General features: G+C 42.9%; 2 protein-coding genes across 2 annotated transcripts in view; one reads left to right on the top strand and one right to left on the bottom strand.

Moving 5' to 3' along the window:
* Nucleotides 1-67: 67 nt before the first annotated feature.
* Nucleotides 68-3,814, bottom strand: LOC139218614 (ubiquitin-conjugating enzyme E2 G1-like). Its single transcript, XM_070850255.1, has 6 exons — nt 3,603-3,814; nt 3,179-3,281; nt 2,983-3,080; nt 1,974-2,152; nt 1,434-1,544; nt 68-1,275 (listed from the first exon to the last, which is right to left on the bottom strand). Exons 1-5 carry the CDS (start codon nt 3,643-3,645, stop codon nt 1,458-1,460), a joined length of 510 nt encoding a protein of 169 aa, XP_070706356.1. The 5' UTR covers nt 3,646-3,814; the 3' UTR covers nt 68-1,275; nt 1,434-1,457.
* Nucleotides 3,815-6,302: 2,488 nt separating this feature from the next.
* LOC139219195 (transmembrane protein 132C) overlaps nt 6,303-12,601 on the top strand; it is a 161,980-nt gene continuing 155,681 nt past the window's right edge. Inside the window, exons 1-2 of the mRNA XM_070851001.1 lie at nt 6,303-6,456; nt 6,675-6,710. Of these exons, the coding sequence (XP_070707102.1) occupies nt 6,303-6,456; nt 6,675-6,710 (190 nt within the window). The remainder of the gene's footprint in view (nt 6,457-6,674; nt 6,711-12,601) is intronic.

The following is a 12,601-nucleotide window of genomic DNA, read 5'->3' as shown; positions in this document are numbered from 1 at the left end:
GGTGCTGTGTGTTTTGTTCTCGGAGCATTTTTACACTGAAAATGAGGCACGTTCAACGAGGTTTTGTCCACAATGAGGTTTATTACTTGTCTTCACAATGTAAAATTCATCGACTTTAAAAAGTGGCTGCACCTGCATATCTGTTCTTCACCAAACGACGTCTGTACTAAGCGTAAAGATTGGTGCTGTAGGTCTTAATCTGAGCAGACACTTTGACATGTCCTAGCAGTAAAAGTGCAGGTGTTACTAATAACACTAACGATGGCTCCATTATTTCAGTGTGCCAGAAGCAGCTACATGGAATTCAGCCATTATTTCATGATATACCTGTGTTTTTGCTACTGTGACGTGCCAAAATGTCCTCTGTAAAAAAAAAAAAAAAAGGCCTGTCTGACGTGCTACTGTACAGCATCAACACTCGGCCTCCCCCTCAGCAAGGTCAATGCATTTTCTGTGTACACATCCGGTGTTCGTTCTTTCCAGTGAAGGACAAAAACTGTCTATATTTACATCTGTGAAAAATGTAGCTTGTTCTTATAAAATCTATTTATTGGTGTTTATTGTCTTTGGTTTGTGTGCGATAGTTTTGCTGGATTAAAACAAGCCTCCAGATGCAGTCCTTTAATCACGATAGGTTTCCTTCGCTGGCGGTCAAAGTTAAGGCAGCGCCGGGTGATGCGTTTCCCCCTCGGGGGAAAGAAGGAAGACTTTCTGCAGAACGCTTGGGGTTCACAGGGAAAGGACAATCCAGTGTCTGTATTTCTGTCTCTTTAATGACTGCAAACACTCCAAATTTGCATATGTTCTGAAATAACTAGACTGGATGGCTCAGTGTGGCAGGTTGAAAACAAAAATAAAAACCTCCTTAACAGCATCTTAAAATAGTGTCACTCTAAATAAATAGGTCAATAAAAAGTAAACTAACTTGGGGCATTCATCAGAGGGGATCCTTTCTCCTAAAATCTGATGAGTATGTACATAATCCAGGAAGTATTAGGCTGTGAAATTCATCTTGCTGCAAGTTGGATGCCGATGTTTGATTGAAAACGACATCCTGATCCTTTGGCAGCGTGAATGAGCTGCCATTCAGCAGTACTCAGGAGGAAACAACTGTCAAACTGCAAAACACAAATTAGTGAAGAAATACGGGTTCAGAGATGTGTTTTTCTGAGTGTTTTTCTTCTTTGGGAGACTAGTTGATGTTGATGTTGTGCCCCATGATCATCTAGCCGATTTAAGTGTAACCTGTTGTCAAATCCCCAGTGCAGTTCCAGCCTGAAAACAAAATGAACACGTTAGTTTGTGTGTTGCCTACAGCTCTATTCTTCCAGAGAGGAATCACCTAGATGAGCTGCAGAAGTCACGTACAGGTCCGTAATACATCCCGCAGGGCGATTACACGCTGATGAACCCTGAGCAGCGGCCGTACTCACTGTGCTGATGACCGGACTGAGGCCTTAGTCAAACGCCATCTCTTGACTCTTCCTCACACAGCGTGCCACCTTCTTCTTAAAGACTCCTTTAGGATCCTCCCGCCACTCTTTCTGCATGACAATACACAAATAAAACCTCTATCAACAGTCACACTAGTGCAACCTGCACTCTAACTGCTTCTTAGGGATACATGTTGTACCAAACATTCCCAGCACAGCTGACTAGTAAATGTTAGGGTTAGGGCTTAGGGCCCTTTTTCTGTCTCCAGGCAGCTCCTCTGAGCAAACAGAGGAGCTCAACTTGGCCTTGACAGGCTGTGAGATGCCCCCCCTCCCCGCCAGGGACAGACGTCACTCAGCCCTTTTGTTTGCATTTTCATTAGAAAAGCAAGACTAAACTGGTGATTCTTAACATTTAATTTCAGGTTCTATGTGTGCGCATAAACCCACAGAGTTTAGGAGTAGCAATAGTATTTCCTGTGGCGAGCTGGGTTTGACTAAAACTCAAAAAAGGCGTTATGTGAGACAGCGGGCACTTACAGCAGCGTCCACATTGGCGGGAGAGTCTCCATTAGGGTCTGCCAACATCGAGATGACGCTGATCATGATGGTCTCCACCGTGTGGATCGGCAGCCAGCGCTCCTCAGGCTTCTCATAGCCATACTTGTCCTCGCCAGGTTCATGCAGGATGGAGATGCAGACGTCGCCGTTTTTTGCCACTGGCATGAAACACGAGTACACAGAGAAGATCAGACACTAGGATACAGCTCTGCCTTTGTTCCAAGACGGGAAAGTTAAACATAATAGATTTAATCTTGACTTTTAACACAAAACTGTAGCAGCAAAATAATTTATTTACAGAAACTAGTGGCCACACTGACTCATTTTATTAAAACGCCACTACAGAAATTTGAATCCCCAATCTCTCCTGATAAGAGACAAAACATATTAACACACACAATAATGGTTAACAGAGTCTGATCTAATATAAAATAGAGTGAAAAATCTACATGTAAGTGGGAGCCAGCACTTAACAGCTCACTTTTTACATTTTCACATCACCAGCAGACGTGAAACATTTGACTTTGACTTCTCTTTGCTACAGATCATATGGAGAAAGTTAGTTTCTACCCGTTCTTGGTTTACAGCCAAACACATTTCTGACCTACTTCTTTGCTACGAACCACCCAGACCTCTCAGATGGTCTGGGATCAGCTCTGCTTTTTAGGAGAGAGGCAGCATTCAGTTTTTAATGCTCCCAGAAATCTGCAGGTCTGCTGAGGACTTTTTCTGTTTGCTGCTGCCTTTCATTAAATCACATACTTTATGCATCTCAACTTTTAGAAGTTTAACATAGTATTAAATATTATTAAACCTTAAATAAATCATCCGCTATTTAAGTTCTACCTGTCTTATTCTATTTTCCATCATCTCTGCTACTCTGTTGTGTCCAAACATCCTTGTGTGTGTTTCTTCTACACCGTGCCACGTGCTTTTAGTGGTTTCTGTAAAGCACTTTGAATTTGCCTTGTTGCTGAAAAGGTCTTACCATTTGGGTGCCAGATTTCTGTGATGAACTTCATCTTGGGGGGCCTCAGAGGATAGTTATGAGGGAAGGTTAGCGTGGCTTTGAAGAAACCTCCCTCGCTACAGATGACACAGAGGATGGTGTTAAGACTGACTGCACACACACACACACACACACACAGCAACCAGCTCACTGGGAAATAATCAATGTCACTCACAATAATGTGTCCTGGGGTCCAATGACGACCACCTCCCACTGATAGATGTCATCATCATCTATCAGCCCCGCAGAAAAGCCCTCCACTGGGTTCTTGTTGAGCTCTGAAATTAAAGATGCAGTTACTCTATCGCCATTAAAACATTTTAAAACCAGGTGTAACAACACACACATTTAGATCAGCTGCTGTTTGGTGTGAAAGGACCCAGTGGTGATTGAGCAACAGCAGCTACAGCTAGCTCTCATATTAGTCACGTCAGCCACACACGTGCATCTAAACTCACTAAAAGTACCTGCACGTGAGCAGGTAAGCTCGCCAACCAACAGGACGAAATGAAAAATCAAAGTCAGCTGTTGCTCTCGTGCGATAATTTAATATATTAATAAGTTTCAGTGGCAGAAGTAGCAACAGTTAGCCGACTTACCTGCTAACTGTTTACGTAGTAACAACGAGGACTGCTCCGTCATTTTAGGGCTCTGGCTCCAAAACTGTCCGTATTAATTAACACCGACTGACCGTCAAACTGTCAGCAAAGTGAAGTTAAACATCAGGTAAAGAAGTAAAAGCACACTGTCCACGTTTTCTTCCCCGTCCGTCCGTCCGTCCGTCCGTCTGTCTGTCAACGCCAAAAACACGGGCTGTGCTAATTTTGCCCTCAGTTACACCTGACAGGCAAACCCCGCTCCCTTCCTCCACTCAGATCCACTAATAAAATTAAAGTTAAGGGCAGATTTGGGGCTGTGCCTCAGCTACAGGGCTGTTAATTTGTGGGAAAAGAGCTGGTGGAGTTAATTGCCCACACAACTAAAGAAGTGCCGCCTGTAAGGTTAAATCCAGGGCAAATTAAAATCAATGAGCTTGGTTCTTCTTCTTCTTCGTGTATCTGTGCAGCAGGCTGCAGCCTCATTGGCGCATTACTGCCCCCATCAGTTTGTAATGAATACTACACCGTCAACAGGCCTGTGTGGGAAACACAGCACCATGAGGCCAAGAGTATGCAGGCACCACACCGCTGCACTGTGGGATAGATGGAGCAGCATCCATAACCCTCTGCTCTTACTCAAGCTATGTTTTAAGCACCTCATAAGGGGCTCTAATTCCATCGTTTGGCTCTCTGGAAACCTTATCTTATGATATTTTAAACAATACTGGGGAGTGGAGCAGATGGGGAGGGCCCTTTGCTGTTTCAGCGTGACAGTGCCTCCGTCCACAAAGGGAGGCGGTGGGTACAGACATGGTTTTCTCAGTTCTGCGAGGAGGAACCTGACTGTTGCACGCAGGGCTGCAGCTGAGGTGATGTCCTCTGTATTTTTAATGGGGCTTCGAGGGTTTGGCAGCTGTGACCGTGTTTTCACTCTATAATTCAAAAACACCAACCTTGGTGGGTATGTTATAGGCTAAATCCAGTATTCTTAGGCTCTCTATATATTTAAATTAGACTACTTTAAGATCAATAAAAATAAAACTATAGTGAAATATTTTAGTACTAACCTGCCACGGTTATATTGAGTTGAGACATTGATTAAACCCAGGCCTTATTGTCCAACATCTCTACCCGACCTCACTAATGCTCTTGTGGCTCTTGTGGGAGCAGATCCCTGAAGCCATTCTCCAAAATCTCCTGGAAAGCTGTCTTGGAAGAGTTGAGGCTGTTATAAGAGCACATTAATGTCCACAGTTTTGGGAAGCGATGTTCAGCAATCACAGCACTGGGTGATAACCTCATAGCTTTCCACGCCCACTCGTGCTTGAATCTCTAAAAATACCAAAGCACTTCCTGCATCCAATCAATACGGCCGCACAAAAAGCTCTAAAACCTCTTTAGGCTTGACCAAAGATCATCCCCCAGCAGTGCTGTCAGTGCAGGGGCTGAAGAAAATGCCTGCTGTGGTGTTACTCATCTTTCTCTGCTTTAATTGTCTTACTTCTTGTTTCTATGCACTAATGCTGTACATCTTGACACCTTATATATATATATATATATATATATATATGTGTGTGTGTGTGTGTGTGTGTGTGTGTGCTTGTATGCCTTAACAGTATTTCAAATATCTAATGTGGTTAATGTGGTCTTAGTAATTTCTGTGAATAGATATCTGCCTTTAAAAGCAGAATCTGTAGGCAAGAGATCAAACTTTTGGTACTGGAAGTGTTCTGGTTCTGTTTGTAGCACGAGTGGTACTGACTGATCCTGTTAGGGCAACAGGGAGAAAAACAGGCAGAACACATGGCCTGAAATGAAACCTTGGAGCCAATCAGCTATCATCTGACATTGATTTAGCTTTTCGTTAGCTTTATTTACATTTATCTGCATTCAGATGCCCACTGGCGACAGCAGAAGCTAAGAAACTTCACCCCAGAAGCTAAACTGTGGTCAGACAACAGCCGATGGACTCGAACATTGTGTCTAGAATTCACATATCAGTGTTTTATACTCTCATATCTGTCTTCTTTTACTGTCGTCCCACATGTTCTAACACAAACTGATAGAGAAGTCAGACCGTATATATATCACTCTGAACCGACCCTGCTTCTCCAGCTTGTAAACATTTATTGCTCTCTCTATGATCTTCTGTATTCCAGCCGGCCGTATGAACCCGGGGATGTGACGTGTCGTTATAGGTTATAACAGCATGTTTTATTTTGACATTTAACATCACATCATCTGGTCTCTAAACATCCCTCTGCTAAGGTGATTCACTATAAGTGATCGGCTTTGTTTTAACACGTGCAGTTTGTCCAGCACACTTTGGGTTCCTTTAAAATGCTATTGATCCTCCTCACCTCCCTAATATTTGTTTCCTCTATGCTACAGAAGTATCCCCATCTTCTAACACTTTTATTCTGATCCCTTCTTTGACCAACCGTGTTTTCACACCCTGCAACACTCTGATTTAGCAGATTAAATTGTAGCTTTAAGGCCACTGCTCTTACACTCTCTTGTACTCTACCATTATTTATTCTCCTTCGTATTTTCTCACAGCCCTGTAAGCTTTATTCCTTTCACCATCTGCGTTATTAGAAGTTTCAGTCATCCATAACTTTGTGCAGCAGTCTGTAAAAGAACGACTTCATCCTAAAAAGCATCAACAGATCTTTGTATTTCTGGCCCCTTAGCAGCACGATGCATAACGAGCCCCCACCAAGTCACTGTCTGGAGCTCATCTGCATCCTGACCGACATCTCTGCTTATGTCTTTGGATCTCCCCTGACAACATGTGACTCCTCCAGGAGCGTCCCTGCTGCTTCCACCTGCACCCACCCCCCCACACCCTCAGGTCTCTCACCCACTTGTTTGTTTTCCCCTCACAGGCACTCATCATAAATGCAGAGAAAAGCCAAGTTTTTAATCAAATATGTATCAGGAGGAGTTTCTACTTGAGTTGGTCCTCAGTGGGGTGTTTTCCTGCACACTCTCAGATCCTGCTGTCACACTCTCTTCTTTAAAAAGGCTTTTTGTGTATGATCTGTGCCACATCTTCTTGCATCCCTGCAGACTGTAGAAACCACCAGCATCTGAAGGAGCACAAGGGTGGGAGCACACACGCCGCTAAATTAGGCATAACACAGAAGTCACGGCTGTCTGAGTGATGCTTCTCAACCACTAAGTAATCACTCTCTAGTGACGTCCGGTCAGATCTCTGCAGGTGTGGCCACTGTAACCTCACCACATACAGCCACAGCCTCTCTCACCAGCCCAACGTCCTCTTAATGTGCTGCAGTTTAACTATTGTTCATTTAACTAAATCTAAATGTGCTTGTATGGACATTAACGGGGGATTATTTCTCTTAGCAGAATCCTTGTTGCTGCTCAGAGTCTTTGGGAGTTTATTCAAAGAGCAGAGCCTTTTCTACAACCATTTGCTATAAATAATCAGTTCCTTGATAGAAGTATCTCTGAGTGAGATTCTCTAAACTCATGCTTGATGAAAATTCACCATAAAAGACAAATTTCTGCCTGTAAAAGTGCCTGGTGTGTAGCTGTCAGCTATCCTTTCATTTAAGAATGGCTCAGTACTTTGATGGCTTTAGCCTCTTTGGGCTTTCACCACTTATTTGCCTGTATGTTAACAAACTGTCAGATGGTGCAGTAAGCAAAAATTGCTGATTAAAAAGTCCCTTCCAACACATTTCTCATGCAAAAAGATGCAATGAGGAAAGACAAACACTCACAGGAATGAACACAGGGGGGCATCTACCCTATGACTGACTGTAATGGGGCTTTGGGGAAATGTGATCATGGAGCAGTGGACCAGCTCTTTAGCTTTGTAGAGTCACCAGAGGGGTCACAAGAGTCTTTATGTGTTTTGTGGAGTGAGTGAAGGGTACCGGGGGCTGTTGCTATGAGCCACTGAGAGCTGTGTCCATATACTCGACAGGAAGTCATATTTTCTGTAAGTGCTAGCTTGTGATTTTGATGGACGGGATCTCAAGATCCAACTGGGGGAGGAGAGCGTCCAGTTTGCCTCTTTGCTCTTTGCAGACGACGTGTTCAGTTGGCCTCATCAGACCATTAGCTTTCAGCACTACCGGGGTGGTTTGCAGTCAAATGTCAAGTGATCATGAGAGTCAGCACCTCCAAGTCTGAGCCCTCGGTTCTCTGCTGGAAAACAGCGGACTGCTTGCTTGAGTGAGTGGAAAATGGAGGCGAGCTTGACAGGTGGATTGGTGGTGCATCAGCAGTAACACGGGTGTTGTGTCAGACCTTTATGGTGAAGAGGGAGCTGAGCCAGAAGGCAGAGCTGTCTATTTACCATTCGATCTACGCTCCAACTCTTTGGCTCGTAAGAGAAACAGCACAAGAGGGCTAAATTGAGTTGCTTCCCTCGGGTGGTCATCTGAGACAAGGTAAGACATCTGGAGGGAGCTCGGGGTCGAGGCGCTGCTCTCTCCTGCCCTAAGAAGCCAGCTGAGGTGGTGTGGGCATCTGATCAACATGGGCACCTTCCTTTGGAGTTTTTCCAGGCACGTCCAACCAGTGGGAGACCCCGGGGTAGACCAGGACACACTGGAGAGATTAGTCCTGCAGGAGGCGCTGATAAGTGGCAGGAAAAACACCAGCATGTATTAGACATTAGAAACTATATGCTGGTCTCATTTATGTAAGGCAATGATGCTGTTAAATACTGAATAATTATGCAGGGAAACAGCACAGTGATGGTAAAAACGCTGCATGCTTTTCCCTCTCTGCATATTATTAAAGACTGCACTGAAACCAGAGGGGGAAAAGACACAGAGCCTTGGTCAGTAGCTAATAGCAGGCAATTTGTTGCATTGATTAGAGCTGTCGCATTGCTGTCCTGAGGTCGAAACCACATTTGAGCATGCTATTGATACTCTTTAAACTGAGAAAGTGACTGAGTTACCGACCTAAACCTATTTACTTGTGAATTTACTATGAAATGGAAGATTAGACCTCTTTGAATATGATTGAATTGTACCTGTGGAAGCCTGAAAGCTGGAAATCATTGTATTTTCACTAAAGCTGGTGTCTGCCTCTGAGAACAGCATTTAATTATTTATGTTTGTTTCCGCCTGGCTGAAGATAGATCTTGTCAGAGCTGTGGACGACTTAACAATGAAGGCCGCTTACTACCAGCTTAGAGAAACAATCGATTTTTGCAAACATTTTGGTGTAACCTGAACATCATGGAGCTAAATGCCACACACTCTCCTATCCTATGCTTCAGGATCGGACACACAAGCAACTTAATGTCTTCATGGTTCCAGACTTTTGCTGTCGCTCAGGCAGGAACAGTTGTTTTCCATGTGCTAATTGACTTAATGCACACGTGTGTCTGATGGCTTGTTTCTTTAAAGGAATCATTAAAATCATTTGATTATTTGGGGTTTGGGTTGTAAGAAGCTGTTCTCTGTCTCTCTAAGTTTTCTTCAAACCCGCGAGAGTTTACTGACAAAAACGTTATTTTGCAGAACATAGGAGTTGCTAGTCTACTGCTGCCTTAATCACTTAACTTAACTATAACTTTCACATTAGCTTATTGATCACGGCGGCTGTGGCCCAACAGCTGGCATGTCCTACGAGGTAAAATTACTGTTTTCGTCAATGGAGTCTGGTGACTTTGAAGCGAGCGAAGAGAGAGAGAGAACAGCTCCAGTTCCCCTGTCTGACTGAAGAGAGTCTAACATAACTGATATTTATTTTTTGACCCCATCCACAGCATTGCAGTGCTTGGGTGGGCTGTGAGTAATACTACCAATACTATGGGTGGACTACCTAATGCAGCCCCACTTCAAACAATCAGAACTATCCCTTTAAATGTGCTCATGCCTGAAGTTATGGAAAGACGTATTGTTTGGAAAGTGTCCCTGTAGTCAGTCTGTATCTACTCTTTACTATTTGAATGTCTTGTTTAATGTCATCTGTCGCTGATATTGCTGCTTTCATTAAACCGTGGAATGTGGCTTTGGAGAAATGCTTTGGTTCGTGGCTGATACTATAATGTTTCCAGACTAACCTGTTAAACAGGCTGCACATTTTCTCAATTAATTAATGGTTCAGTTCGTATAGCAGTTGGTGGATAAGGGCTGGAACAGATATGCTCTTTACCTCTGCTCAGGAAGCTGTGAAACAGGTGAGAGAAGGTCGCTGTCACAGAGCTAAAGCAATTAGCAGGGAGGTTGTTACTACTGTTCTCGTGGGATAACTCACTCTCTTGGGAGTTTTGTAGTTGTAAAAAGGGTCACAATCATTTGCTTGTATGGAACCAACAGTGTTTTTTTTCCCGGACCAATGGGGATTTTGCCCATCTTATTATTTAGGACACCGAGTGAAGTAATTAATGGATTCAAACCCCAGAGGTTTGAAGGTTATGTGTTCATCTCCATTGTTTTTTTTTTCCATCTCTGAGATACATATGTCAAAACTATTGCCATGAAATTTGCAGCACACACTCAAACAGCAGCAGGAAGAGAACTATTGATTTTAGTGAGCCTTTGACCTTTCCTCCAGCAGTGTTTGTTAACTACATCTGTAAGTACTGCAGCTTCTATGGTCAGGATTCAGCAGTCCCAGCTACTGGCTTGACTATTTCTGTCCAGCCCATAAGAATAAAACTAGTACCCTTCTGTAGACATCCATAAAGCAACATTTTTAGGCTGAGAGGGGTCAATCTAGACTAATTCCTTCACCATTATTCATGAAATTTAGCTGAATTTATCAGAATTAATGGCATTTATTAGCCTCTGTTTGGAAGGTAAATGTTTTTAATTCAAATTTTAACTACTTTAATGGCATTAAATATTTAGCAGTGAGGTTATGAAACAAATTTTGACATGTAATTTAGTCACTTTAGCACTAAGTTCAAATATTAAGCGTTGACCTATAAACACAAGTTATGTGGAAAAATTAGTATTTTCATCAGCTTTTGGCGATTGTTTGGTTTGAAAGTGAGAGCGTTTGATGAGTCCCTCAGAGTTTATCCACCTGCACAGAATCCTGATTGAATTCAATCTTTGCTTTTAATCATCGAGTCTTTTCAACAAGTGCACTTCAGTCACTGTGCAGCGTGACTACATACATAATGTTCTGCGCTGCGGTTTGTAGTCAGAAAGGCAGGAAAATATTTGTATTTCAGTCCGAGAATCAATCCTCTCTATCGGCTGTCAGACAATTTAATTTTAGCTTCAGTTGATGCTTTGCTTTTGTGTCTTTGCTGAGGATACGAAGGGCTCTCTTTCTTATATGAAACAAATTTCATCACCACAGGGCTCGCTGAGGGGAAGACATCAGAGAAAGGCTATATACTGCAGAGCTGACTGCATCCTGTTTGAATGTTTCATGGACGGAGAAATAGAGGGGGATTGTAGCTTTAACTGGTCTGCTGCCTCTTTGCCTTTTCTCTACATAATATACCATCAGCACAATATGCTTATGAGTCATCGCCTTGCTCCGTAACAGACAGGTGCAGTGTTGCAACTGTTTTCATTGTCCTCTCCTAAAACATTTTGGCTAATGGCCTTCTTTCACATAAGACTGAAGACTGATTAATATAAGCTCTATACAGACTTGAGCCTTTATCACAGCTACAAATGTAAGACCCAGCAGCCATCAGTCAACTGGAGCCACTTTGGCGTGCTCATATAAAACCCATTATCTTCATAAAATACTCACATGCCTCCAACAACAGCAGATTGGCTCATTTGTCTTGGAAATGGTTTATTTAAGGATTTTCATTTCCTTTGCATGGGGAAAATATAAATACCATAAATGTGGAATTCATTATTGTGTTTACAGCTCGTACCACCTCAACCACCAGCGGCATAAAGGAAATAAACACCTCTAGGAACAGGCAGACATCAAGAAAAAATAGATAGATAAACAAACTGTCAAAATATCAAATCTATCTTTTAATGCAAAGCAGTCATGTTTTTATAATCCTCTCAGTAGTCACCACAGGAGTGACTTCAGAGGACCCTCATGTTCTGCAGGCTGACGGTGCCTTCAGTAGATGGTGCTGTGAGCCACGCTTTTCAAGGGAAGCCTCTACGTCTTAAAATACGGATGCCTTTTAGATTACAACCTGCGACTTCTGCGATTTGAATTGTTTGACAGTTTACCTATTTATTTATTTTTTTTCAATCCGGAGAGGGCTGCTGAGCGTGCAGTTTTCTGTCCAATCTTGTCAGAAAGACAAACACACACCAGAGAGCAGCTCATACTGCAACCACCAGTGATTCCTGTTAAAGTAAATGTGTGAGATAAGAGCATCACTTTCCCTGTCCAGCATCCTTCCTGATCATCTGGGGAACTGCAGCTGCGATCTTGCAACACAGACTCTCCTGTTATTGTGAAAATTTAGACTATACATTACACTGATTTTACTGTGGGTCAGGGCTTGCAGGCTCGACGATAATTATCCCTTAGATGTATGACAACTCTAATGGGAACAACAACATTTTATTGGACTTTTATTGGACACAGTCAGCAGAGTTTTCGACTGGATTTATGTGCAATCAGCCTTTATTTAGGCTGAAACAGTGAAAATGCCATTTTTTCCCTGATTAAACTGTGTAACCACACTTTCAGAGAACTCACGTATAACAAGAAAAAGGTGCATTTTGAGAGAAAAGACGGTGAAAGGACAAACATCGCCTGTTGAATTCCAAAGCAAAGTGTCTGACAAAAGAACAAGAAAGCAGTTAAGAAAACCCTGAAAACTAATGTGAAATATGGTGAAATTAGACATTTTTTGGTTTGATGTTTGACAGATTCTGTGTAACTCCTGCCAGTGTGTGTTTTATTCTCACACGGATGCACCCTGCTTTAAATAATGGAGTATTAAATTCCCCCGGGGACAGCTCAACACCCCGCATGGCTGATTACATCCTGCTCCGATATAAATGCACTCATCCCTCACAAACATCACCGGAGTCCCCCGGTTCTGCCCGGAAATTAGTGGG

Source organism: Pempheris klunzingeri, chromosome 19 (assembly GCF_042242105.1).
Source record: "Pempheris klunzingeri isolate RE-2024b chromosome 19, fPemKlu1.hap1, whole genome shotgun sequence".
NCBI classification, from domain to species: domain Eukaryota; kingdom Metazoa; phylum Chordata; class Actinopteri; order Acropomatiformes; family Pempheridae; genus Pempheris; species Pempheris klunzingeri.
This window is presented reverse-complemented; position numbering and strand designations above follow the sequence as displayed.

Coding starts and splice junctions, on each gene's coding strand:
- LOC139218614 (XM_070850255.1), bottom strand. CDS start 3,645: ATGACGGAGCAGTCCTCGTTGTTACTACGTAAACAGTTAGCAG. Junction 3,282..3,602: donor ACTACGTAAACAGTTAGCAG/GTAAGTCGGCTA, acceptor CTTTAATTTCAG/AGCTCAACAAGAACCCAGTG. Junction 2,153..2,982: donor AGAAATCTGGCACCCAAATG/GTAAGACCTTTT, acceptor GTTTCATGCCAG/TGGCAAAAAACGGCGACGTC.